Consider the following 25,412-nt stretch of genomic DNA (forward strand, 5'->3'; position numbering starts at 1 on the left):
AAATACATTAAACACTCGACCAATCTCACGGTTGGTCTTGATTTGGTGCGACGGAAGAGGCCCTGATTCCTCCCACTCACGATGGCCCTGCGCAGGAACACATCTTCAGGAGCAGAGGTGGAGGAGTTTGGGCCGGCGAGTCGGCGAGCCCGCTCCTTGGATCGGCGGTCTCCCATCCTGTAGTCATGGAGAGGCCCTCAGAGTGTCTACAGAGAGGCCCAGAGAGCTGACACAAGGAGGCTGAGTCACAGACGCGATCCAGGGAGAGGGGGAGGAAGGAGAGGGGGAGGGCGGACAGGGAGGAAGGAAGGGGAGAGAGGGAGGAAAGGGCGGGAGAGTGAGGGAGGAGAAGGAGCGAGAGTGAGGGAGGAGAGGGAGAGTTAGGTAGGAGAGGAAGAGAGAGGGGGGAGAGAGAGAGGGAGGGAGTAAAGACAGAGAGCGGGGGAGGACAGGCAGCCTCCTCTCTCCAGCCCTGCAAGAGCCACTCCAGGTATACCTCCAGGGCCGCAAAGCAATCCCCTCCGATGTCACCACGACAACCGTCTGCTACGCTTGTGATACTTTGCCCATCTACTTCTCAGTTGTTTTTCTCTCCGGCTGTTACCACATCGACCGCGTCTAACTCACTCAGGGGCCTCGGTTTTATGACACCCCCACATGTCAACCAAACCCTGCAAGGTTTGATTCAGTATAACACTTGAATACTGGATAATATTAGTCTGGACCCACTGTTATGCGTTTGTCTCATTGAGGTTAGAGGGACACCTAGTGGACAAACACAGTCACATGACACAGAGGCTGGGATTTTTACGTAGATGGTTTTATTGATTAAATTGAGACTACAATAATAATAAACAGAAGAAAAGAGAATGGACTCTCTTACTTGGTATTTTTCCAGTGGTAATCTTTATAATCATGTCACGAAGCCACATATCTGAGTGGGACAATAGGCTTCACCTTGGAGACAGAGTCAACAGAAAAACGATATTACCCATGGCATGTATATACATAAAAGGTATGTGCAATTTTGCAAAAGATCAAATGTACCTCGACAGCAGTGGAATAACAACAGAGGTGTTGTGCTTATCCGACAAGAAAGTAAATTGTAGCACTGTCAGCAAGTTCGAATGTCCAGTTTACTGTTGGGAAGAGTTTATCTACAGTTTGTTGAGCCCTCCTTTCACACACACGTTCAGGACCTATGTGTTCCCCTTGTGCTTACGCCGTCTCTGGGGCGGCAAATCTGAAAGATGGCTGACACAATACAGCAGTAGCGAGAACCGGTTAAATATTGAGAGCTGTAATCTGTTTTCTAACTTGCTTTGGTTGACAAGGTTAAACAAACCACACAATGCCATTTCAAGGGGATAGCACAGACCTCATCAAATCTCAATTACAGGGGACCTCATAGGCTGTGTTCATCCTTCTTCAACACGTACACACACACACACACACACACTCACTCCCACACACACACATACACTCTCACACACACACATACGCTCTCACATGCACTCACACACTGGAAGCAATGTCAGGTTGTCTGTGCGCCTCTCAAATCTTTCCCCCGTGTTCCCCTCCCTTTACTCAATGGCCTTCCAGATGATGATGCCCAGGATGGTGAGCACCAGAGACAGCACCATGCCCAGGATGCACATCCTCTTACGAGACTTCCTCTGAAAGGGAGACAAAGAACACTGAGTTGGAATATCTGTGTTTCTACATATCTCCGTTTCAACATCCATTTAGACCTTTTCTCTTTTCATATTCTCTACTCTTGATGCATGATTTGATGCATGACTATGGGCTGCAATATGTGGTGCAATTCAATAACGTAGTTTGCAGTTCAAAGATATGTAGACAGTCTACAGTCGAGTACACTTACACCAACGTTATAGTTAGTTTAGAGTGGGAGGGTTATTCGAGAGTGACGCGTGTGGTTTTGGTACCTGGTAGTAGGAGGCTCGTTGGAGCTGGGCAGCGCCTCTGTCTACGTGGACCTCTGCACTCTCCACGTTGGCTTCGATGCTGTCTGCAAGTCAGAGAACAGGCACAGCAGATGGGCTCACATCCCGGGGGTCAGGGAGCCAAGACACAGGGCACACGCTCTGAGAGTGAGGGGTGAGGGAGACAGGCACACGCTCTGAGAGTGAGGGGTGAGGGAGACAGGCACACGCTCTGAGAGTGAGGGGTGAGGGAGACACAGGCACACGCTCTGAGAGTGAGGGGTGAGGGAGACACAGGCACACGCTCTGAGAGTGAGGGGTCAGGGAGACAGGCACACGCTCTGAGAGTGAGGGGTCAGGGAGACACAGGCACACGCTCTGAGAGTGAGGGGTGAGGGAGACACAGGCACACGCTCTGAGAGTGAGGGGTCAGGGAGACAGGCACACGCTCTGAGAGTGAGGGGTCAGGGAGACAGGCACACGCTCTGAGAGTGAGGGGTCAGGGAGACACAGGCACACGCTCTGAGAGTGAGGGGTCAGGGAGACAGGCACACGCTCTGAGAGTGAGGGGTCAGGGAGACAGGCACACGCTCTGAGAGTGAGGGGTCAGGGAGACAGGCACACGCTCTGAGAGTGAGGGGTCAGGGAGACAGGCACACGCTCTGAGAGTGAGGGGTGAGGGAGACACAGGCACACGCTCTGAGAGTGAGGGGTCAGGGAGACAGGCACACGCTCTGAGAGTGAGGGGTGAGGGAGACAGGCACACGCTCTGAGAGTGAGGGGTCAGGGAGACACAGGCACACGCTCTGAGAGTGAGGGGTCAGGGAGACAGGCACACGCTCTGAGAGTGAGGGGTCAGGGAGACACAGGCACACACTCTGAGAGTGAGGGGTCAGGGAGACAGGCACACGCTCTGAGAGTGAGGGGTCAGGGAGACACAGGCACACGCTCTGAGAGTGAGGGGTGAGGGAGACACAGGCACACGCTCTGAGAGTGAGGGGTGAGGGAGACAGGCACACGCTCTGAGAGTGAGGGGTGAGGGAGACAGGCACACGCTCTGAGAGTGAGGGGTCAGGGAGACAGGCACACGCTCTGAGAGTGAGGGGTGAGGGAGACAGGCACACGCTCTGAGAGTGAGGGGTCAGGGAGACACAGGCACACGCTCTGAGAGTGAGGGGTGAGGGAGACACAGGCACACGCTCTGAGAGTGAGGGGTGAGGGAGACACAGGCACACGCTCTGAGAGTGAGGGGTCAGGGAGACAGGCACACGCTCTGAGAGTGGAATCTGGCACGAATGTTGACTGCGTTGAATTGGTTCGTGAACTCAGGGGAAGAGCAGTTGGCTTGCGGAGGCCAGAGTGTCGAGTGTAGAGTGTGAGGGAGTGTGTGAAGCAGGTGTGCTGGGGCGTGTGATAGCAACAAGGAGAGTAGATAAGAATAGTTTGGGATTGGAGGTTCACCAGACCATGCCAGGGAGAGGAGATGGAACAACACTTGTGTGGAAGAAGAAGAACGAGCGAGAGGGAGAAAGAGAGAGGAAGGGGGACAGTGTCCTCCTCAGACCCACCTATCATCTCTCCCTGATCGTGGATCATCACTGCAAGGTCCTTGAAGATCTGGTTCACGTCCATGATGTCGGACTGGAAAAGAGAGGAGAGGGGAGAGAGTCACTAGGCCCTTGGCCGGCCAGCGTCTTGCTGTCAGGGGGACCTACGTGGTGCTGCAGGGCGGGGCCTCCTGTGGTGCTGCAGGGCGGGGCCTCCTACCTCCAGCTGCCTGATGTTGGTCTCCCTCTCCTTGATGACCTCCAGGTCCTCTTCAGTGATGGGCGCCTCCTGGGTCTGGGTCTGGCTCCAGTCGTCATCTCTGGACACACGCACACACACACACACACACACACAGAAATGCACAGACAGGCATGCGCGCATACAAACAAACATGTACACGCGTGCACACAAACACACGCACATAAACATTAACAAGCATGCCACGCACGTTAGTTTCTGCAGAACTCAACGTTTATTCAATCGGTTCAAATAGCTGTCAAACAGTGACTAGTAACTCCTGAGCAGAGCCAACTTCACAGCAACACAGGCTACCTGACGAGACAGTGTGAGCAGGAGAACCTAAACAGGCTAACTGACGAGACAGTGTGAGCAGGAGAACCTAAACAGGCTAACTGACGAGACAGTGTGAGCAGGAGAACCTAAACAGGCTACCTGACGAGACACTGTGAGCAGGAGAACCTAAACAGGCTACCTGACGAGACAGTGTGAGCAGGAGAACCTACACAGGCTACCTGACGAGACACTGTGAGCAGGAGAACCTAAACAGGCTACCTGACGAGACACTGTGAGCAGGAGAACCTACACAGGCTACCTGACGAGACACTGTGAGCAGGAGAACCTACACAGGCTAACTGACGAGACAGTGTGAGCAGGAGAACCTACACAGGCTACCTGACGAGACACTGTGAGCAGGAGAACCTAAACAGGCTACCTGACGAGACAGTGTGAGCAGGAGAACCTAAACAGGCTACCTGACGAGACAGTGTGAGCAGGAGAACCTAAACAGGCTACCTGACGAGACAGTGTGAGCAGGAGAACCTAAACAGGCTACCTGACGAGACACTGTGAGCAGGAGAACCTAAACAGGCTACCTGACGAGACAGTGTGAGCAGGAGAACCTAAACAGGCTACCTGACGAGACAGTGTGAGCAGGAGAACCTAAACAGGCTACCTGACGAGACAGTGTGAGCAGGAGAACCTAAACAGGCTACCTGACGAGACAGTGTGAGCAGGAGAACCTACACAGGCTAACTGACGAGACACTGTGAGCAGGAGAACCTAAACAGGCTACCTGACGAGACAGTGTGAGCAGGAGAACCTACTTTTCAAACGTCACAAGCTGTTCCTCAGCATTCCCACCGTCGCCCTGCCAACAGACAAACACACCCGTGCTCAGCTGAGGTAATGGCCACACCACGTCTGAAGGCTCCCCCCAGAACAAACACGGTGTTAGCCAGAGCGCCGCGCTGGGCTGGGCTGTCGGGGAGCGTGTCGTGTTTACCAGGACGCGGGATCCGGCTCGGGCCCGGGCCACAGACTCCTTCTCCTTCTCCGCAGCTCTGCGCTGCATCAGCTGGAAGTTGTTGAGCGCGGCCGAGAAGTCGCTCATCAGACGCTCCTTCTGGATCTTCTGCTGTCTCTGGAGGAGAGGAGGAGCACAGGCGGGATTCACTGTCTGACGGACTGACCGCTGTCCCCACCCCATCTGGCCTCCCACCCCATCTGGCCTCCTACCCGATCTAGCCCCTGTGACACAAGCTTGGACCCCTTGTGGCCACTCTAAACGTAGAGTATATAAATTATTATAAACATGGTATTTTGCCTGTTAATGCCTGCAATACAGTGAAGAAAACGATATGACGATGTGACGATGACGATAAACAATAATGTTGAACGTAACTGGCCCATCTAACAGTACAACTGGCCCCAGCTTGGCCACCCCAGTTGAAATGGTCTAGAACCTCCCCTGGTTTTGGATCTTTAACCACTTTTACTCACCTGTTCTGAGGGAGAGAGAGGCAGGGGCAAAGAGCCCAGGTCTTTCAGGTGTCTGTTGGTCTCCTTGGCCAGCTGATTTGTGTAGTGCTGCACCTGTTGCCTGTGACGGAGGGAAACAAAAGACACAGGCACAAGGCGTTCTGCTGATTTGATGGATTTAACATCGCTTTGTGTTAATTCCGTTGGGCCACATTACATCCAGTTTAATCCCTGACTACTCACAGCTGGTCTTGCACCTGGGGCGTCTCTTGTCGCGTCCCCATTTGGTGCAGCATCGTTTTAATCTGGCCAGCTAGTAAACAGAAAAATAGAGAAGTGAGAATTGGTAGACAAAAAACAATAGCTGTGTCTCAAGATTATTGTTTAGGTATTTCCCCCAAGACTTGGACCTTCTCTCTCTAGTGAATTTATTCGAATTAAGATATGGGTGTTTGGCTTGGTGAAACTTTGGAATTTAAACCATCCAGCCACTGAGCCACCGGTACATTTTGGCTGGTTAGACGCAGATAAAACTACTGAAAATTGTGGTCTTGGTACTTTGGCAGAGTTCACCAAAAACTCACAGTTTTGGGTGATCTTTTGGATGTTGGTACTGCATGTCTGGGTAAGGTTGCTGAAGTCTCGCGGCTGCGAGCGACCGGTGTCTGTTCTTCCGTACGACATACTTGCTGCTGTCGTGTAGAAAGTTTTTAAAGGATATTACACAACCTACAGAGAAAGGTTAAACCATTATTCATATATTGCTTAAACAACTGTATAAGGTGTGCCAACCTACTACTTGTGAGACTGACAAAGATGGGTGATACCAGAATGTAGCGGCTTGTCAAGATTATTGGGCCTGCGCTCAAATCACACGCGGCATCACGGGGCTATGGACACAAGCGCGTTCACAGACAATCTACAAAAATAGGATGGTCCGATTTTCATAAGAAATCCCCCCCCCAAATTGACCAACATTAAGTCTCAAAAATAGACCAAGAAACGTTCAGTCTCTCGGCTACAGTCTTCTACGTCACACGGATTAACGTTGTGACAGATTTAGCAATTTTGTAAACAAGGCGTCGTATTGCATGTAAAAGCTCTTGTCTTTAAAGTCAATTTACAATAAATGTCTGCTAATCTTATGTCAAAATAGGATTGGTCTCTTGAATGATATTCAGTCGCACAAATAACTTAAGTTGAGTATTTTAATAGGCTATTAATTGCAATATTAGTTGAAGACCGGGAGAACATTTGCATATCGCGAATATAATCCCTGTAATAGGCGGGGAAGAATTCCACACAATAAAACAACTAGTGAATTTTTACATTGTATAGTTGCATCAATGACAGTTAGCTGAATTGCACACCAGCTTGGTTATTTCTACCATGGAATACAGTGGTGATAGAAACATAAAAGGCTATATTGACAATTTAGGTTTTACGCTCTATAGGCTGCAGTTTGTTAAAATGAATATGTTCAACATCTTACTTTTCAATGGGGTTGGAGCAAAATACGTCGTTTTCCTGATAGCAATCCGTATGAGATTTCTTCGTAGACCCACCCAGTCCGTGTACGACGTCACACATAGGACCACATTAATCCTACTTGCGCATGTGATTCTGGTTTGTCGGCAATGCAGACATGCTTTACGAACTACAGATAGTGGCGTGACACCACCTCTTTCATTAACGTATTTAAATCAGAAAAGCTGTAATGTCGTGTGTTGCTTTCTTTCCTACTGTCTGCTGAGGTGTAGTGTAAATTCAACTACCTTCTACCCAACTCGCCTTAATAACCTAACATCAGTCTTACACTTCATTAAGGTAGCCTACCGTTTGCGTGCAGCAAAGGATCCGGTAGTCTGTGTGCACCCCCGGTCTCATGACTTCACGCTGTCTCCGTTAATTGACACCGAACTGGCAGAGCCGCTCACATGACTGCAGGACCATGACCCTCTACATTCTCCTGCAAGGCCAGGCAGGCGCTGCCGGGGCGCATGAGGGATGGGTACATTTACATTCATATTTTCAATTATAAAACTCAGATAAAATGTACACTCATCAACTCAACATTTAGCTTGTTGCAACTGTATAGACGAGAATAAGACATGCAACAGCACACTTTAGTCCTTCTCTGGGCAAGGGGAAGTTAGCTTGTTCTCGTCTGTGAAAAAGTTAAATAAAAAACTATAACAGTTCATGAATTCACAACACGAATGAACAACTTGATCCAAAAAAATATGTTTTAATTTACAGAGCATCAATCTAACGTTTTTTTGTTCAAAAGCACGAAGAACATGAGATCAGGTGCAGGCTACGTGAGTGTTCTGTGCCAGGCAGGTCGTTGGTCTCCGAACACGGAACACAACATGGCGCTGCCAGTAGCCGAGGTGATAAGGAGAAATATCCCGCAATAATGACAAATCCCACTCGTTTTGAGAACAAAACCAGGACGCAAACGTCGAGCACCAAACCAGCCTGGCTCATGGGTGAGGTGAATTAAAACAGTGTTCAGGGTAACATAGTTCACAGGGAGCAGCACTGATGGAGAAAGAGAACAGAAGCGCTTTCTCTCTTTCTTGAAAAGGTCAAGGTACAATAGATTAAAAAAAAATCCCCCCCAAAAAAGGTTGTGTCCCCTATAAACAAGTGTAAGCTAAAGAGTACTTTAGACCAGGGGTTCTCAAACTTTTTGGGGTCAGGGACCCCTTACAGGGCTGAACATTTTCCAAGGACCCCCCCCATAAACACCCATTCAGCATATCCTTTGTGCTCTTAAATGGACACAATATGCTTGTTTTACTGGTGCAAATGGTCCCCATCTGTAGATTATTATACATTGTTTCACTTTTTAATGATACATATACATTTTAGAATTATTTTTACAATGTTATAATTTATGGCAAATTATTTCTCAGACCCCCTGGCTATGGGTCTGGGGACCCCACTTTGAGAACCACTAGACATGCAGACAGCTCGGTGCCAGTGGAATGTCAATTTTAATTTTTTGGACCTACCCGTTACTTTCCAGCCAATTATGTTCCAGCAATGCTGTACCAGCCAATTGCCTTCAGTGAGGCGGGCCTTTCTCCTTGGCTAATTTTGTGAAACCACTGTCAATCAAACTCAAGCTGGAGGAAAGCACAGGTTAACCCAAGTTCAAATAAGAATTGGGAGCACCGGTTCTCATTTTTGAATTTATTTTATAAATAATGTTACCTTATGGCAGCTTAAAAAAGGCTACAGAAACACGTGGGAGGGAGGCTTCCTTTCAGTCATTCCTTTTAGAGTTCCTGTGCTGCCCCAGTGGCCTGTCCAACAGGCCCACTAAGAGGGAGCAGTCCAGACCAGCGGTCCTCAGCATGACCGAGGCCTTCACCCCCCTGGACCTTCACACTGGGCTCATCCTAACAATCCACACAGAGAGGGAGGCAGGTGGTCCGACACGGTCGGAGAGGGTGGGGCTCTACTGTGGCTTGGCGGGTGCAGGGGACCCCAGGGTGGGCCAGTGGCAGTCTATGATGGCTTCGTATAGTTCTTCGCTCTCCTCTATGAACTGTCTGTTAGCCTCGATCACGTCTAGCTCTGCCATGGGGTCTGCAGGGAGGGAGGGAGGGAGGGAGGGAGGGAGACAGGACGGAGGGTTAGGGGGTTCAGCATGAGCTCCACAAGGCCTTCAGAGCAGTAGGACAGACTGTAAACCTCTGGTTGAAAGTGTCTGCTAAATGAACGACTGAGGCTGGCAGTAAAAACACAACAACACTGCAACAGCGTTTTACGGCCTATGTGGTTATGAGTGTCGGAATAGGAGGGGAAACTGTTCATTTGGCCACTAAGAGACAGGGGGGGGGAGAGAATGGATAAGGCTCACCCTCCAGTCCGTATTCTTCCATCTCCTCGTACGTCTGAAACAAAGAGCACAGTCTTTACCCACTGATACGATCAGCAACGCTATCACAAGACCCAACTTACAGTACCAAGTGGTCATGCTGACAAGAGAAGACAGCGTTGCAGCATCGCTATGGGACAGGAGGAGATTCCAAAGCCCACCTGGTTGCTATAGTCGTACTGGTTATAGTTGTAGCCGCTGTAGTCGCCCGTGTTCTGGTCATAACCCCAGTTTGAGTAGTAGTTCGAGTAATCTTGATAGTATTGGTTGTTGTTGTAAGAGTACTGTTGGTCGTACTTGTTGTCCATAAAGCCACCCCTGTTTCGTGGAGAGGGATTTTATTTTATATAAAAACATTTAAAAAAAACATTGACAGGCCCTTTTGACAGGGGTATAGAGTAAAACAGTACTGCAAGGTCAGTGACAATATCTTATATCAGAATAATAACTCAAAATCTACCTCACTCTCTATGACGTTCTCTTATGCGCCTACCCCTCTTCCCTTCCTACATGAAGCAGGAAGTGAGGTGAAGAATTTAAGGTTTAGCTGAATAAGTACATGTACCTGGTCTCTCCCTGTTTCCCATAAGTGGCACGGTTAAGCTTGAACCTTTTAGGCTGTGGACAGGAAAGAGCCTTTATCAAGACCGGTCTATCAAACAGTGCTTCTCAATAGAAACGCTAGAGGTAACTGAAAACTTTAAAGCTTCTTTTATTTTTATTTTACCATTTTTTATGTCGGAAAGATACCAATACTTCGCTAACTGATACTGTGCTGAGTGGTTTGGCAGGTGTGGGGAATCGTACCGGAGTCGCTCCAGGTATAGGTTTTCCGTTGACTTTCCTCAGGCACCGCTCTGCCGTTGCTTCGTCTGCCAGCTCTACAAAACAATAACCCGCTGCACCCCTACAAGCATCAAACGAGACACGGAAAAAAGTATCAGCCAACTGTTTGATCTGGTACAACCTTCACTAACGGGGTTTTTAACAACAACCTCTTGTCACCTACCAGTTCATCTTGTTTCGGATAATTCTCACTCCAACCACTAGTTCTCCCATGGTGGCAAATGCTCGAGAAATGAACTTTTCATCCATGTAGGGCTCCAACTGCATGAGCAAAAGGCAGACAGGAGGCACTGATATGATTTATGAAAGCAGCAAAACCCACAACGCATTTTAATTTCCTTAGTCGCAGGCACACTGGTCTCTTATATCCCTACTTTGGCTAACTAGCTAGCTTGATGGCTAGTCTACCTGTCTAGCTAGCTAACAACGTATAGAATTAGAGCTAGGCTAACGACTGCTGACAGTGACAGGTCTGCAGACCAGAACAGTACTTCATAGAAAACAGCTGAACTTACATTGCCCATCCACAAGCAACTCATTTTGATAGACTATTAAATGCACGTTAGACTGTTTGGTGAACGTTTTACTCAAACGTCTAGCTAGCAGGAAACCTAAATAATTTCCACAAAATACCACTAGCTTTTTTTTTAAATGTCTTCTTTTTATCTATGTCTTCTTACTCGCGCGCTTTTCTGCAACGTGCAGAGCGACCCCACGTGGGCTGGAGGAGAAACGTCCACGCGTGACCTCAGGAGCCAATGATGGGCGAGATCCACGTTTCCAACGGCAACCCGTTCCAAACAATCATCAGAGAGCAGCACGAGCCTAGAACCCACGACCTTCAGAAGTGTATCCACCATATAAATAGGCTAGTCGCACATATGTTTAAAGTTAAATCTTTAGTTCACTTAAGTTTGTAGTTCAAAGTGTGCAGTTTGACAAAACGTAAGGTCTGTTCTGTTTCACAAGAATGTATTCGGGATAGCATAGAATTATGCAACTGCGTTGAAAAGTTGTAAAAGTCGACCATATTTTGCTCATCAGCATTCATGGGTTAATTCAATTCAGTTGTTTAAAACATGACAGTGTGTTTATTCTCCACATCTCTCCAGGTGAGAAGAAATGAGTTCTCCGCTATCAGTGCTACGTAAAAACAGACGCATGCCTCTTCCTGGATATCTCGATCAACAAGGGTGGGCTGTTATGAACGTGGGCAGAGCAGCCGGAAGTTTCATTAAAATCTAATGACTATTAACTTTTTAATGATTTTTTTCTGTTGAGTATGACAAGTGATAATTCTATTTATGCCAATCAGGGGAAGAAAAGTGCCATTTAAGGAAGATCCCTTGAAAGGTATAGCTCCTCTAAGCACACAAAATGTATCAAAACATGTGGTGTGTTTAGCTACATCCCTGTGATCTCTTCCAGAATATAAAGCTCTGCTAAGTGGCCTGTCTGGACGATCAGATCCCGTTGGGCCTCATTCCACAGCCACTGACATGACCGCTACTTCCGGGTCAAAGGTCACACAAAAGAAAGGCCACAGCAGTCGTGAGTTATTTGTTTACAAAAGCACCAGGTCCTGTTTGGGTCCTGTAGGGTTGCTGGTTATGTAAGCTGTAGTTCCACACTCGGACCCTTGGAAACCAGGCCTCGGATCATGTAACTCTCCAATGCTTCATGCTGCTTTTCCACAACAGATGCTCCTCCGACTGACTTTGAGCTGATGTCTTCTATGATGCAAAAGCTAAGCTTACTGGAGAACAAGGTGAAGACCCAGGCACTGGACATTGAACGCAAGGTGAGTCACAGGTCAACGCACAAGGGACACGTTGTGTTCAAATTGACTCCGTTTAAGTCAGCACAGTTTGATGTAAATATTCACGTCCTTTTTCCAACGACAGGAGAAGAAGATTACTGTCCTTGAGGAGAAAGTCAAACTTCTTCAGAAGTCAGGAGGTAATTGGAGTCAGCATTCCCATGAACTCAAACTCAGACAGTCTATTACTGCTTTTTGGGGAAGAGTCAGTGTGTTTCTTTCAGCAGAAAAGATGAGAGATGGGGAGGAGGAGAAAGACCTTGTTAGAACTTGCCACAAACTACAGATCCAGATATGGGAAATGGAGGTTAGTCATTTTGATCCCAATATGTCGGTATGAACTCCATGCCTGAAACGAGATGTGTTACAGGTGAGGGGATAGTCAAATACTGTTGTGTGATGTTTATTGTAGACTTCCCTCCCCCACTTTACAGAGCTTTCTGAATGACTATGGTATGATCTGGGTGGGGGACAATGAAAAACGTGACACCGCCCAACAAGAGGAAGTAGGGGGTCGTGTGCAGAGGCAGTTTTCATTGGAGGGTGGAGAGAGGGGAAGCATTTGGCAACCAGGTAAAGCTTACATTATTGTGTAATGTTAAAACATAGATACGTTTATCCACAATTTATTAGGACTGTATTTGTTGTTTACAAAGCTCGGTTTCATCCATCTTTCAGAGGCCTCTTTAGTGGGAAATTTCCACATGAACTTTGACCTGGTGGCTCAGAGCATCAGGGAGCTGAACGTTCTGGCGGGGGAGGGCGAGTCTTTTGTGAGAGCGACACCCAGAGGGGCTCGACTGGCCCAGAAGGCCTGCATTCCTCTGGTCCTCTACAAGAACGGCATCTTCATGTTCGACGGACCTTTCCGGTCTTATCAGGAACCCAGCACTCAGGTTTGGAAACGAGATCTACACACACACAAAGAACCATTTCAACTCTGAACGTGTTTCACGTCGACAAACCGTCCCACAGTTCTGTGTGATTGAAAGTCTTCCGTTGGTGACATCGACAGCACTGCATACGAGACCTGATGGATGGATACTTCCCCTCTGAGCTGAAGGAAAGGTTTCCAGAAGGGGTGCCGTTTCAGGTGTGTGGATACGATGTACTTATGTCCTAATCATGTTACTTATTACTACAAGCATTCAGGTACTGTACCCCCATGTGCGCAGTTACAGAAAAAGTAAAAACATCAGGGAAAACACAGAGGTAACACAAGACTACAGCAGCAAGGGAATATCATAACAAATGAAGCAATTGAATCTGCCTTGGAATGTAACGTAGTATGGATGTATCTATATACACACAGACATCCTGTTTGGTGGTGAAGTTCTATTGGTCCTGCAGGTCCTGGACAGACGAGAGGAGGAGTTTAAAGAGAGACGGCCGTGGGCGGAGTTTCCTGGGAAGGGGCAAGCTGTGGTTGGTCCATCAAGCAGCCCGGACCACACCCACACCACCCTCTCTCAGATTCCTGGTTGGCAACTTTAATGTCATTCAAGCTCAAAATCTGATATTACATTGTGGACACGGTTGTATCCGATGCACAAACCAGGTTTATTCCACAACCCAACCCGTAACAGAACTCTTATGTTGGTCTAATGTACTTCAAACATCAGTCATCATCTTACTATATACCTTATTCAAAGATAATGGTTATTCCCCACAGGTAGGAAACTGAGCATGGATCAGTTCCTGAACCGGCTGCCGAAGGTGGTGGTGAAGGCTGGTAGAGTGATTGACATTCGGGACTCAGTGAAGACCAGTCTGCAGGTAAGACTGGAGACTTGGTATCAACCTTTTCATTGGTTCTCTTCGTCTGGTGGTAGCTGAGATGTGGTTACTTTGCGATGTGGCTGGTAACTACAGACTATTCCTTGGTACAGACTGTTCCTTTATAAAGTATTTAGGATACCTAGGATACATTACTTATGAGTGGATTCTGTGCATAATACTGTAGTGTTAGGAGCACAAGCCTTGGACAGTGTGTAAGTGTAACCCTAAGTGCTGGCAGTTTGGTCTGGTAAGTTAGGCTCCAGGCCAAATTCAGCCTCCACTATCTCTGACCTCCAGGGCTCCTCTGATGCTGCTGACGACAGTGCTGTGACCCTCATAGACACGCCAGTGCTGCGGGATATGAAAGAGAGGTACTGTGGTCCGGTTTTACAGCCACAACCCACACACACCACAGCCCAGACTGTGGTTACTGACTTAGCCTGGAGAATTAGCATCCGTTGTCAGATGAAGGGCTGTTATGATTTTTCAATTCATGTATTCAAACTTTGGGGGACTTCAATGGCTCTTATTAAAAATACAATGCAGATTTCAAGCCACTTTCAGCCCACACGCTGCAGGGTAGAGAGAACAAGGCCGCTCTTGACTCATGGACGTGGGTGGAACTCCAACCCTGCCGACTCCCTCCCCCCTCAGGATGAAGCTGCAGGAGGGTGACCGGCCTCCGTCCGCCCGCGACGTGGCCACGCTGAGGCTGAGGTCAGAGGACGGGGAGCGCGCGTTCATCCTGAAGATGCGCTTCTCAGAAACCATAGGTCACCTTCGCCGCTACCTAGACAACCACCGGTGGGTTGTAAAGCAGCAGCACTGTTGTGAAGTTCAGTTCAGGAAAGGCTTTTGTAAATATTGCCAAAGCAACAATGAGACTGTATAGAGTGTTTCAAGAATAAACATTAAGGCCCAGTTTCCCAGACATGGATTAAGCCTAGTCCTAAAGTAAGAGAACAATTCTATGATCTCCATTGAAAAGGTTTTTAGTCTAGCACTAGGCTTAATCCATGTGTAAGAAACTGGGCCCAAGTCTTAACAAACATGATTTCTCTTCATGAGACTTAAGAGTATCTAGTAGTTGCTGCGTAACCGTCTACTGTCGTGTCCTTCGCAACAGGGGGGCAGGTCTCCCAGGATATGACATCATCAGCGCGTTCCCTCAGCGTTGCTACGGTGAGGACTGCCAGACGCTCCAGTCCTGTGGGCTCACGCCCAGCGCTGCCCTGCTGCTGAGGACACGCCCCTGTCCACAGTGACACCAGCACCTGCTCACGGCCGGGGCCTCCCAGCGCTCAGCAACACCCACCCCTAACAACCTGCCATGACGACGAGGAAAACGCTGGGATGCATTCCAATTATAATTATTTTTAAATCAGTGCAACGCTGTAATTGTTGATGAACTGCATCGTGAAAAAAAATCACTAAAATCTGTAGAAACTCCCGAGCGAAGTTACTTGAAACAATCTTTATTTCTAAAATGTGTAAATACAATCTGAGGACAAAAATATATTCAATATAAACATGTTTTCATTTCTTCCGAAGGTTTGAGATGCAGTAAGGCAAGTTGAGATGACTTTCCATCATGGCTTGAAGACAGTTCTTGTCCATTACATTCTGCACCACCGTTTATGGAAGACAGAAAGATCTCAACAAGACATTATTCCAACAATACATTAAAACTAGAATGTTTTGCTTGTACTCGCAAGCACTAAAACAAAAAAAGGTTAAATTAAAGTGATGTAGTGTTTTAATGAGTCTTCACACATCTAGACATTTATCAACAACAAATCACTAACGTCCCTTGAAATGCATTAGGTAACAAAAATCAACACACAACCAGTTATTTCACAAAGGGGGAACTACCTTTGGCATGTGCACAGCTTGGATATCCATAGTCTTGGGTATCCCTAGTTCCCAAAACTACTTCAAGGAATGTATTGATTGTTTTGCTGGATGAACAAAGAAAACGGCTCCTAGGAAGAAGTCCACTAGCCACGGACCAGAGTCTCTGCATGGGTCCACATGAAGACCGGCAAGGTGGCAGCCACAGTGTGTCAAAGGCACATCCAAATATTCCAAAAGATCATTTACACCTGAGGCTTCTGCAAACATTCAATATTTGTAAATACATTGTGTAGACCACCAAGGTGTCCTTGAGAACAACATGTCAGTAAGTGGTTTGAGAAGGTTTGATCAGCCTTACTGTGGTTATTTTGTGTCAAGTTGCATGTGCACACTCCAATCTAATGCTACAAATACACCATTTTAAATAATGGCCGGTTAGTAACACTCCCTCTTATTTAAATCACTTCAAAAACAGATATTTTCAGTTGATTGTCAACCAAATCCTACATCGTTTCCCTGAAGAGGAAAGACAAGACTTAAATAAAACTGTTTTTAAGGGAGATTGAATAACACTCACCCATCCACCTGACTGAAGTAAGGTGGAAGGCTTTGTGACAAACATACACTCACAAACATATCCTTATATAAACCAAAAATGAAATAAATTAGGCAACAGAATCCATAACTGACCAGTGGCAGGACAGGAGTTAGTTTAGGGGTTGAGAAGTTCTGAATATAGACCTAGTACAGATGGTGGTATATATTATGTAGTACAGTTTGTAGTAATATAGTCTATGGAGCAGTGTCGATGAACCGTCCACCCAACATAGCTCCGCCTCCTGATGGTATAGCTCCGCCCCCTGACAGCCTTGTTTGGGTGACTAGCTGGGCTTAGTGTGTTTACAGAGCTGCTGGGGTCAACTGAAGTCCACTTCAATCATGTTCTGATGTACGCTGGGTAATGTAGTTCTCCCCCATGTCCTGGCGTCTTCTGGGTAATGTAGTTCTCCCCCATGTCCTGGGGTCTTCTGGGTAATGCAGTCCTCTCACATATACAGGTGTCTACTGGGTAATGCAGTTCTCACCCACATCCTGGGGTCTTCTGGGTAATGCAGTCCTCCCCCATGTCCTGGGCTCTACTGGGTAATGCAGTTGTCTCCCATGTCCTGGGCGTAGCGGTCTGAGATGGTGGTGCGGAGCTCCTCCACGTCCCTGCGGAGCTGCTGGGCTTCAGCCAGCTTCTCCTGCAGGACCTCCGCGCTCAGCCAGTCCTCCACCCGCTCCTCCACTGGCGGCGCTGCGGACACAACACACATTATTGTTCGCTTACGCACGCACGCACACCCACCCAAACAAATGTCAGATGATCAAAAACCATAGTTCCACATGACCAGTCACACCAACATGTTAAGGCTTATTTTGCATGTGACTTTACACACACACACACACACACACACACACACACACACACACACAATGAATAAAAAGCCAAATGAAATGTCAGTTCCGTTCCCATCATTGCGTGGCCCCTGGTTCTTACAGGTGATGCCCAGCAGCAGGGAGAGGTTGGGGTTCCGGCCCTGGGCCCTCTGGGTCAGGACGTTGCAGACCGAGCGGAGGTCCCCCAGGCAGGAGGCCATCTCTCTGTGGAGCTTCTGGGTGAGGCGGGCCCCGGCCGGCTGCAGGGAGGCCCGGTCCGGACCCCTCCACTCTGGGTCCTCCAGGCGCTCCTGCAGGGTCAGCTTCTGCTCCATCAGGTCCTGGTTCTGCTCTGACAGCTGAACAAACACGCCCAGGAAAAGGGTTTGGACTTTGATGCTGATATCAAGTAAGAGTGTCACTGTGCTCAATGTGGAAACATTAAACAATATTTATAATAATATATTATTGTTTTATTATCGTTTTTAAATATGCGATGTTCACCAGACGACTTGTGACCAGAAGTGAGAAGATGAGGGATGCTGTTGCTGTCGAGTCTGGCTGTGTCGAGTCTGGCTGTGTCGAGTCTGGCTGTGTCGAGTCTGGCTGTGTCGAGTCTGGCTGTGTCGAGTCTGGCTGTGTCGAGTCTGGCTGTGTCGAGTCTGGCTGTGTCGAGTCTGGCTGTGTCGAGTCTGGCTGTGTCGAGTCTGGCTGTGTCGAGTCTGGCTGTGTCGAGTCTGGCTGTGTCGAGTCTGGCTGTGTCGAGTCTGGCTGTGTCGAGTCTGGCTGTGTCGAGTCTGGCTGTGTCGAGTCTGGCTGTGTCGAGTCTGGCTGTGTCGAGTCTGGCTGTGTCGAGTCTGGCTGTGTCGAGTCTGGCTGTGTCGAGTCTGGCTGTGTCGAGTCTGGCTGTGTCGAGTCTGGCTGTGTCGAGTCTGGCTGTGTCGAGTCTGGCTGTGTCGAGTCTGGCTGTGTCGAGTCTGGCTGTGTCGAGTCTGGCTGTGTCGAGTCTGGCTGTGTCGAGTCTGGCTGTGTCGAGTCTGGCTGTGTCGAGTCTGGCTGTGTCGAGTCTGGCTGTGTCGAGTCTGGCTGTGTCGAGTCTGGCTGTGTCGAGTCTGGCTGTGTCGAGTCTGGCTCACCTCTTTCATAGCCGTGTGCATCTGTAGAAGAGTCCGGTCTTTGGCTCGCAACTCCTCACTCAGAGCCTGAGAGCTGCTCTCCTCGTGAGAAACCTGCTCCTCCTGCGTCTACACACACACACACACACCATGTTTTGTATGCTCATGTCTTCTCATACAAAAATCTAACTGGGACTGACAGTTGACGCTGGCCAAACGTTCCATCAACATATATATGAAAACATCTAAACTAACTGAGCTGTGGTCAGGTCGTCTGCTGGTACGTACCCTGATCTGAGCACCCAGCTGCTCCATCATCCTCAGCTGCTTCTCAATGACCTGGGGAGGAAGAGAGACGGCGTCACGCTACAGTAGGATTAGGTTGTGTGTTCATGGAGCTACATGGCCCCAGGCCCTCCAGACGCAGGGCCGTCAGGCAGCAGAGGGAGGGGGCAGGGCCGTCAGGCAGCAGAGGGAGGGGGCAGGGCCGTCAGGCAGCAGAGGGAGGGGGCAGGGCCGTCAGGCAGCAGAGGGAGGGGGCAGGGCCGTCAGGCAGCAGAGGAAGGGGGCAGGGCCGTCAGGCAGCAGAGGGAGGGGGCAGGGCCGTCAGGCAGCAGAGGAAGGGGGCAGGGCCGTCAGGCAGCAGAGGGAGGGGGCAGGGCCGTCAGGCAGCAGAGGGAGGGGGCAGGGACAGACAGGGAGACCTTTTTCAGCCGGTGTTGCTCCTCCCTCAGGACTCGGTTCTCCTCTCTCAGCTTCTCCACATCCAGGGAGGGCAGCCTGGCCCCGTCCTCCAGCCCCTCCTGCACGCGCTCCTGCAGACTGAGGTACACACACACACACACACACAGGCTTGTCACTAGATGCCTCTGTATATAGACTTCTGGGTAACTCCATTGAAAGTATGCATGTTTGAGTGGGAGTGTGTGTGTGTCTGTGTGTGTGTGTACCTGGTGACCGTGGTCAGCAGATCCTTCTCTCTGTGTTTCTGTTCCTCCAACTGGGAGTCCTTCTCCCGCACACGTGAGCGGGCCTCTTCCAGAGACACCTCCAGGTCCTGCACCCGCCCCTGCAGCTGGGCCGCCTGCTGCTGCACCTCCAGGAGCTGGAAACAAGTGCACCCAATATCCCAGGTGTGAGGGTGGCTGGTGCTGGTGCTGGGCCGGGCGTGAGGGTGGCTGGTGTTGGGTGTGTCTGGCTCTCACCTGCTTGTTCTGGCTCTGGTAGTCCTCCATGGTGGGCAGGTCGGCCAGGTAGCGCTCCAGAGTCTCGATGCGCTGCTGCTTCTCTCGGTTCTGCTGCGCCTCTTTCTGACACTTCTTCTTCAGGTTGTTGATGTGCTTGTCCCGAGTGCGGATCTGGACACACGCGGGACGTCACGCGTTAAGGAGGGCTGGCGCCGACAGGCTTGCGGTGGTGCGGCGGTTTCTGACTGAGCTGTTGTGTTGCTGTACGGTGCTGTCTGTTGTGGTGTGTAATGGTGTGTGTGTGTGTTCCTCTCACCCTCTCCTCCTGTTTCCCCAGCTCCTCAGCGTGCTGGGCGCCGGCCTCCTTCAGAGCCTCCGTCAGGCGCCGTGTCTCCGTCTCCACGGCGCCCAGCCGGCGCTCCGCCTCCGCCGCCTCCTGCGCGGCACCGTCGCTGCGCTCGGCAAACTGGGCCCTCAGGAAGGTGTTCTCCCTCTGAGCCTCCTGGGGAGGACACACACACACCACAACACAACACAACACCACACACACACACACCACACACCACATACCAGGGGTTGGGAGAGAAATTCAGCTTCAGAGTCACATTCCTCCGGATGTGTGATGCCGATTATGAATGTGGATCTGAATGAATGAGTTTTAGGATATATTTTTACCTCATTGTATGCGTGTGTGTGTCTGTCTGCATGTAAAGGTGAATGTGTGTGTGTGTGTGTGTTCACCTGCAGTCTCAGCAGACACACGTCTCCGTACGGGGCTCCTCGCCCCAGCAGCGCCCCGTGGACCTGCAGCTCACTGTCCCTCAGCCTGTGCTCCAGCTGGGACATCTGCTGCTTCTGTCTGCAGCGCACGCACACACACACACGGTAAGCTGCTCGTACACTGAGCCGGAGAATCAGAAACAACGGCACAGCTAAGGCAGCCCCACCTTGGCATCCCTACTCCTGATAAGAGTCTAATCGAATCTTACTTCCATAGCCCTTTTGACGTGCAGTGTCACAGAGGGTTTACGAGCAGCTAAGAGCAGCTGAGAGCAGCTAAGAGCAGCTAAGAGCAGCTAAGAGCAGCTAAGAGCAGCTAAGAGCAGCTGAGAGCAGCTAAGAGCAGCTAAGAGCAGCTAAGAGCAGCTGAGAGCAGCTGAGAGCAGGTAAGAGCAGGTAAGAGCAGGTACCTCTCTATGATCATCTCCTTCTCCTTCAGCTGACTCTCGTTGGCCTTGACCAGAGAGTCCCACTTCCCAGCGTCAGGGAACAGGGACGCGGAGTAGAGAGGCTGGTACTGGTTGACTCCTGCATTTAGTAACTGCACCAACAGAGGCGCCAAAGTTAGGCCTGGGCGTTGATTTTAGGTGATTATTTTGTGGGGGGGCTGGGTCTGAACTCTTACCTGCATGTGCTCCATCTGTAGTCGCAGTGTGTCTAGCTTGTTCTGCTGCTGCCAGATGGGCATCTCGCTGCTCCGGTCCTGCAGCAGCGGCTCGTAGGCCTTGGCCCCCACCTGCTCCCTCAGCAGAGCCTGCCCCTGCAGGCCCATGGAGCCCAGGTAGGCCGCTGGAGGGTAAGCACCAGGAGGGTAGGCCCCGGCCGGGTAAGCCCCAGGAGGGTAGGCCCCAGGAGGGTAGGCCCCGGCGTGCAGGCTGCCCCTCTGGCTGCAGGCGTCGAGGCCACCAGGAGCAGCCGGCCTGGCCTCCGGGAGAGGCCTGAACGAGTGCTCCACGGATCCCCTGTAGGCCTCGGGGGCGCAGGCCGGAGTTTCCCCCACGGAGGTCATCTGGAGCCGCAGCCGGACGTCAGGGTTCATCCCCCCTAGCAGGGCGGACTGGTTGAGCGTGGGTTCCACCGTGGGGGTCTCGAAGCGGTGGTCCAGGCGAGAGTGGTCCCCCAGGGGGAACAGCGAGTGGTCCAGGCCGTTCACCAGGCTCCGGTAGCGGCTCAGGCAGTCGGGCTTGGCCCCCGGAGGATCCACGCCGGCCGGAGCGTCCAGGTTGGGGGAGGACGCCGATTTGGAGAGAGAGGACTTGGAGCTGGAACTGCTGGAGGTTCTGGAGCCAGATGAGGGCCGGTGGGCCTCGGCTGAAGCCTGGGACTCATCTTGGGCCCGCGGCGGGGGCTGGGAGGCCGGGGCACCGGCCGTGGACGGCATGACATGGGCGGTGGGGATGGGGATCTGGCTGCGGATGGGCTGGAATGACGGGCTGCTGCAGGAGCTGTGGAAATCTTCAGACAAAAAGCAGAAATGTGATCAAGAGAGAGTAGGGCCATTAGACGTGCACTCTCAGATACATGAATGAGCTCTCGGCAGGTAATAAAGGACAAAGTCATTCAAAAAAGCTCATCTTTGCCAGAAAATTGGGAACTTTGGTGAACATACTCTGACCAAGCACCCCTATCTAGGGCTCCGATGCGTCCCATTGACTATTTTCAGGTAGTGATGTGAACCATGCAGACGCCCTGTCTGTGGGGGGCCTACTTTGTCAGTTGACACCCAGGCTAGCCTTCTAGCAGGTTAGCTAGCCTACTAGCAGCGACTACTACCAGGGTGGCCACGTGTTGTGAACCTCAACTCACAGCAAAACATGGGTATAGCTGAGTGGTAGAGAACTTGACTTCAGATCAAGAAGTTGCAGGTTCAAACTCCCAAAACATGCCATAACTACTTCAGGTTCATTCCAATGCATTCTCGGTGTACCGTTCAATATCTTTAACCCATTTGGTGAGAAAACAGTCACGTCGGTTTTTCACGACCTATAGCCTGTTTTATTCAGCAACCAAAAAGTAGAAGCAAGCCGACTTCACCGAATGCAAGAACAGACGAGCACTCTCACATTATGGAGAACCACCGCAGCCCTTTCCAAGTTCCATCAAGTCAAGCCAGTCAGAAGAAGAAAAAAAAAAAAACAATCCTTCCACTTCACAGCAGCAGAAAAAAAACACTCACAAAACACAAACAGGAGACCACGGAAACACACCAAAGTTGCACAAACGGCAGTCGGGGAAGCATGACACCAAACCTGCCGAGGTTTTGTTTTCATTTTTCGCTCACCTGGAACTCAGCGACAAACGTGTTAACTGAGGAAGCTGCACGTTAGCGCAGCCGGACAGCTGCAGGGCGGCGTGACAAGCTATCGTCTCTCTGCATTTCCGTAGAGCAGCACCAGGAGAGAGGAGGGCAGAGCTGGCTGTGCCCGCTGGATGTATTGTCTGTGAGGATGACTAGAGCGACCCTGTAGCACCAGGCTCTGGGCAACCACACACAAACAGGCACACGCCGGAAAGGTTAGGGGGTATTTATATCCCCACCTATCACATTACAGGGTGAACTGTGTGAGCTGCTTATTCAGGCTAACAGCCCCCTCCCACTGGCCCTCATGTCACACATGGAACAAGACTAAGAACATTACTTTTCCTTTTTTTATCAACGTGGACGTCAACAAGACGTGCTTAGGAACTTGCTTTGTGCAAAAAATATAGAGAATAATTTGTGAAACAGGAGCAAACTGGCACAGCGTCTAGTAAAGAACCTCCAACCTCAAGGTACCCTCAGGCTAGATCTGAGTCTGAGTCTGGTTATGACATGTCTAAACTGCTCTGAGACAGAAAACAACGTTGTTTTCCATCCAGGCATTCCAGTGCACTCGCAACGGTTTAACACAGAACATATTCTAAACATAGTGTTTCACCTGGCGGGTTGACAACAATAAGCGCCACAAGACAAAACGACCAGGTTTGCGCTACGACTAATCTGCAAAACCGCCAAAATACAACCCATCAACTTGAATTATGGATGACCCTTCAACTGTCATACTGACTTCGCTACGTTTAAACCCTGCTTTATGGGGTCAGAGCAAAGCTGAACAGCAGTGGTCTGCTTGGAGGAGTCAGGACTCTAGTTGCTAGGCACTGTTATCAGTTACTGCACCAGCACAGGGTTGTACCAGCAACATGGGTTTGTTTGATGCGACAGTTAGGCCAACAGAGTTATACCCCATAAAAACAATGAGTCAAGACCACCACAACCGCACACCAACAGTCGTTGGCATCCCCACTCCTATATGACCTTCAATAGGGGCAAGGAACACATTCAGAACTCAACTGTCAAATTATGTTTTCATTTCAAGCACTGGGACCAGCTAATCTGTCAGCATTACATGTAACGCTCAGTTTGGAGCCGGGGGGCACGGGCTCACAGTTTCCATTTAGCTGTCCAATCCTGGCATTCCCACTCTCCTTCCAGCCCCCCCATTAGGTCCACCAATAGGATGAAACACAGTCTGGGGGCAAGGGGCATTTTTAGCAGGGAACTGAATCTACCTCTCCGCCAGAGCATCGGAGGATCATAAACACATCTCACTGCCTATTAATAGTCTGAGATCATTAATACAGAGGATGTTGTTTTCATTTCAAAACATAACAACATCAGCGCAGAGAGAGACAGAGAGAGAGAGAGAGAGAGAGAGAGAGAGAGAGAGAGAGAGAGAGAGAGAGAGAGAGAGAGAGAGAGAGAGAGAGAGAGAGAGAGGCTGTCAGGACCAGCCAAAAGATATATTTCCTCAGTCATTCCAATCGAATTTAACTTGACAGACATGGGCCTATTACATAACAAGCTCAAGCATAGTACAGGGTCACGAGCAGGATGTCACCTTCTGTGCTGTCAGATGGGGTGGCGCCAAAGCCAGTGTCTCCACTGTCTGCTGTCCCCGGACGACGGCCAAATCGACTCTGGAACTTCTCAGACACAGCTGGCGTTTGCCACTCCATGTCAGAGAACCCAACTGAAACACAGGCAGCCGTGTGATATACTGATCAATCAGCAATGAGTCAACAATTGTCAGACATGAGCCCTGTACTGTTTTAGGGGGGGAAATTACTAGGCTTACCTTTAAGTTTGGGCTCCACGAGGTACCTCTGCGAGGTGGTCATTTCATTTAGTTCTACCTGAGAAGGAAATGAGAGACACATGACTTATGTCATAAGACATAGGATTTTGGTGTGGGTACTGTATGGTAGCCTAGATACCTAAAGAAAAATAGTTACTAGTAATGCGAATGGTAATTAAAGTGGTGGATAAGTGGAAAGCCCATTGCATCTGCTCGGGCTACTATATACTTGAGACAAAAACTAATCTTAGACTACGCTAGAAACACACGTTTTGTTTCAAGTTTTTTGCTAACATTATGTGATGGATAAGACAATTCGGTTACTTGAGACAACAGTACAAGCATAAACTGGGAAATACGCTAGTTATAGCTAGCGCAACCATATACGCCTCAATAGAGAACAGCAACTTGGCAAGCTACGGAAAAATATTACACATTACATAATATAACATATTTTTAGCAGTTAAAGTTAGCTAGCTAGCAATTTTAGTACATAGCTAACGTGGCTAACTCTGACTATGCTAGCTCTTGCTACGTTAGCCATGTTAAAGCAACCTTGCTTTATAAACAAACAATATCACGCGATCACTGGCTAGTTAACTTTAGAGCTATTAAGAAAGATACATTTAACATACCTTTCTTCAACCTTTTGTTACAAACTTTCCGTAAGAATGACAATATTTAGCTCAACAGTAGAGGCAGGTCCAATACAAAGATCAGTTTGTTGCCAGCTGCAGCTGTCCTAGACTTAAGTCAACCGCCTCTCTGATTGAAAACCTCTAGAATACTGTTCAAGCTGTTGACAACTTCTGAGTCCCGCCCAGGCGTTGAAAAGAGAGGCAACTTGCCACCTGGGGGCAACAAAGGAACATTCTTTCTACCTTTTTCTATGTAGAGTGGCGTTGTGGCATATTTTACTGACAGTTGTTGATTGTGTAGTTGACGACATTACAATCTTTTGAATAAAAACGATGAATTCTTTATGACAGTTTTACAGTCTTGGGACATGTGTGTGTACTTTCCTACTGGATGGAATATTATTACTTTCACAACTTACCTTTATCATTGAATAATAATAGCCTACAAATACATAAGGCTACTAAAACATATTTAA

At 49.4% G+C, this 25,412-nt stretch overlaps 4 protein-coding genes across 9 annotated transcripts; 1 reads left to right on the forward strand and 3 right to left on the reverse strand.

Annotated features, from left to right (window-relative positions):
- Window positions 1-799: 799 nt before the first annotated feature.
- stx12l (syntaxin 12, like) lies at window positions 800-7,433 on the reverse strand. 2 transcript variants are annotated; one of them, XM_062466552.1, is made up of 10 exons: window positions 7,329-7,433; window positions 6,077-6,221; window positions 5,736-5,805; window positions 5,514-5,613; window positions 5,017-5,154; window positions 4,838-4,881; window positions 3,714-3,813; window positions 3,515-3,587; window positions 1,950-2,032; window positions 800-1,676 (listed from the first exon to the last, which is right to left on the reverse strand). In XM_062466552.1, exons 2-10 carry the CDS (start codon window positions 6,174-6,176, stop codon window positions 1,584-1,586), a joined length of 801 nt encoding a protein of 266 aa, XP_062322536.1. In that variant the 5' UTR covers window positions 6,177-6,221; window positions 7,329-7,433; the 3' UTR covers window positions 800-1,583. The 2 variants fall into 2 exon arrangements, with proteins under 2 accessions (XP_062322536.1, XP_062322535.1); XM_062466551.1 differs by lacking the exon at window positions 7,329-7,433 and adding an exon at window positions 6,985-7,302.
- Window positions 7,434-7,724: 291 nt separating this feature from the next.
- LOC134024113 (tRNA selenocysteine 1-associated protein 1-like) lies at window positions 7,725-10,912 on the reverse strand. 2 transcript variants are annotated; one of them, XM_062466547.1, is made up of 7 exons: window positions 10,746-10,912; window positions 10,394-10,491; window positions 10,141-10,291; window positions 9,950-10,002; window positions 9,546-9,702; window positions 9,367-9,400; window positions 7,725-9,092 (listed from the first exon to the last, which is right to left on the reverse strand). In XM_062466547.1, the coding sequence occupies exons 1-7, from the start codon at window positions 10,767-10,769 to the stop codon at window positions 8,962-8,964; spliced, it is 648 nt and encodes a 215-aa protein (XP_062322531.1). In that variant the 5' UTR covers window positions 10,770-10,912; the 3' UTR covers window positions 7,725-8,961. The 2 variants fall into 2 exon arrangements, with proteins under 2 accessions (XP_062322531.1, XP_062322532.1); XM_062466548.1 differs by having other exon boundaries at window positions 10,192-10,291; window positions 10,746-10,911.
- A 44-nt stretch (window positions 10,913-10,956) lies between these two features.
- ubxn11 (UBX domain protein 11) lies at window positions 10,957-15,278 on the forward strand. Of its 3 annotated transcripts, none has more exons than XM_062466543.1 (15): window positions 10,957-11,120; window positions 11,343-11,423; window positions 11,546-11,583; window positions 11,659-11,781; window positions 11,931-12,031; window positions 12,135-12,198; window positions 12,277-12,356; window positions 12,484-12,622; window positions 12,728-12,945; window positions 13,065-13,142; window positions 13,400-13,529; window positions 13,722-13,825; window positions 14,126-14,199; window positions 14,483-14,632; window positions 14,955-15,278. In XM_062466543.1, the coding sequence occupies exons 2-15, from the start codon at window positions 11,353-11,355 to the stop codon at window positions 15,091-15,093; spliced, it is 1,509 nt and encodes a 502-aa protein (XP_062322527.1). In that variant the 5' UTR covers window positions 10,957-11,120; window positions 11,343-11,352; the 3' UTR covers window positions 15,094-15,278. The 3 variants fall into 3 exon arrangements, with proteins under 3 accessions (XP_062322527.1, XP_062322530.1, XP_062322528.1); XM_062466546.1 differs by having other exon boundaries at window positions 12,135-12,189; XM_062466544.1 differs by having other exon boundaries at window positions 10,958-11,120; window positions 12,135-12,189; window positions 12,274-12,356.
- cep85 (centrosomal protein 85) lies at window positions 15,276-25,110 on the reverse strand. Of its 2 annotated transcripts, XM_062466541.1 has the most exons (14): window positions 24,934-25,110; window positions 24,299-24,356; window positions 24,062-24,193; window positions 20,809-21,638; window positions 20,594-20,724; window positions 20,145-20,262; window positions 19,720-19,905; window positions 19,422-19,574; window positions 19,167-19,321; window positions 18,921-19,038; window positions 18,505-18,555; window positions 18,238-18,345; window positions 17,223-17,460; window positions 15,276-16,979 (listed from the first exon to the last, which is right to left on the reverse strand). In XM_062466541.1, exons 2-14 carry the CDS (start codon window positions 24,339-24,341, stop codon window positions 16,819-16,821), a joined length of 2,424 nt encoding a protein of 807 aa, XP_062322525.1. In that variant the 5' UTR covers window positions 24,342-24,356; window positions 24,934-25,110; the 3' UTR covers window positions 15,276-16,818. The 2 variants fall into 2 exon arrangements, with proteins under 2 accessions (XP_062322525.1, XP_062322526.1); XM_062466542.1 differs by lacking the exons at window positions 24,299-24,356; window positions 24,934-25,110 and adding an exon at window positions 22,465-22,660 and having other exon boundaries at window positions 24,062-24,185.
- Between the last annotated feature and the right edge of the window lie 302 nt (window positions 25,111-25,412).

The sequence above is a fragment of the Osmerus eperlanus genome, chromosome 7 (genome assembly GCF_963692335.1).
Source record: "Osmerus eperlanus chromosome 7, fOsmEpe2.1, whole genome shotgun sequence".
Classification (NCBI taxonomy): domain Eukaryota; kingdom Metazoa; phylum Chordata; class Actinopteri; order Osmeriformes; family Osmeridae; genus Osmerus; species Osmerus eperlanus.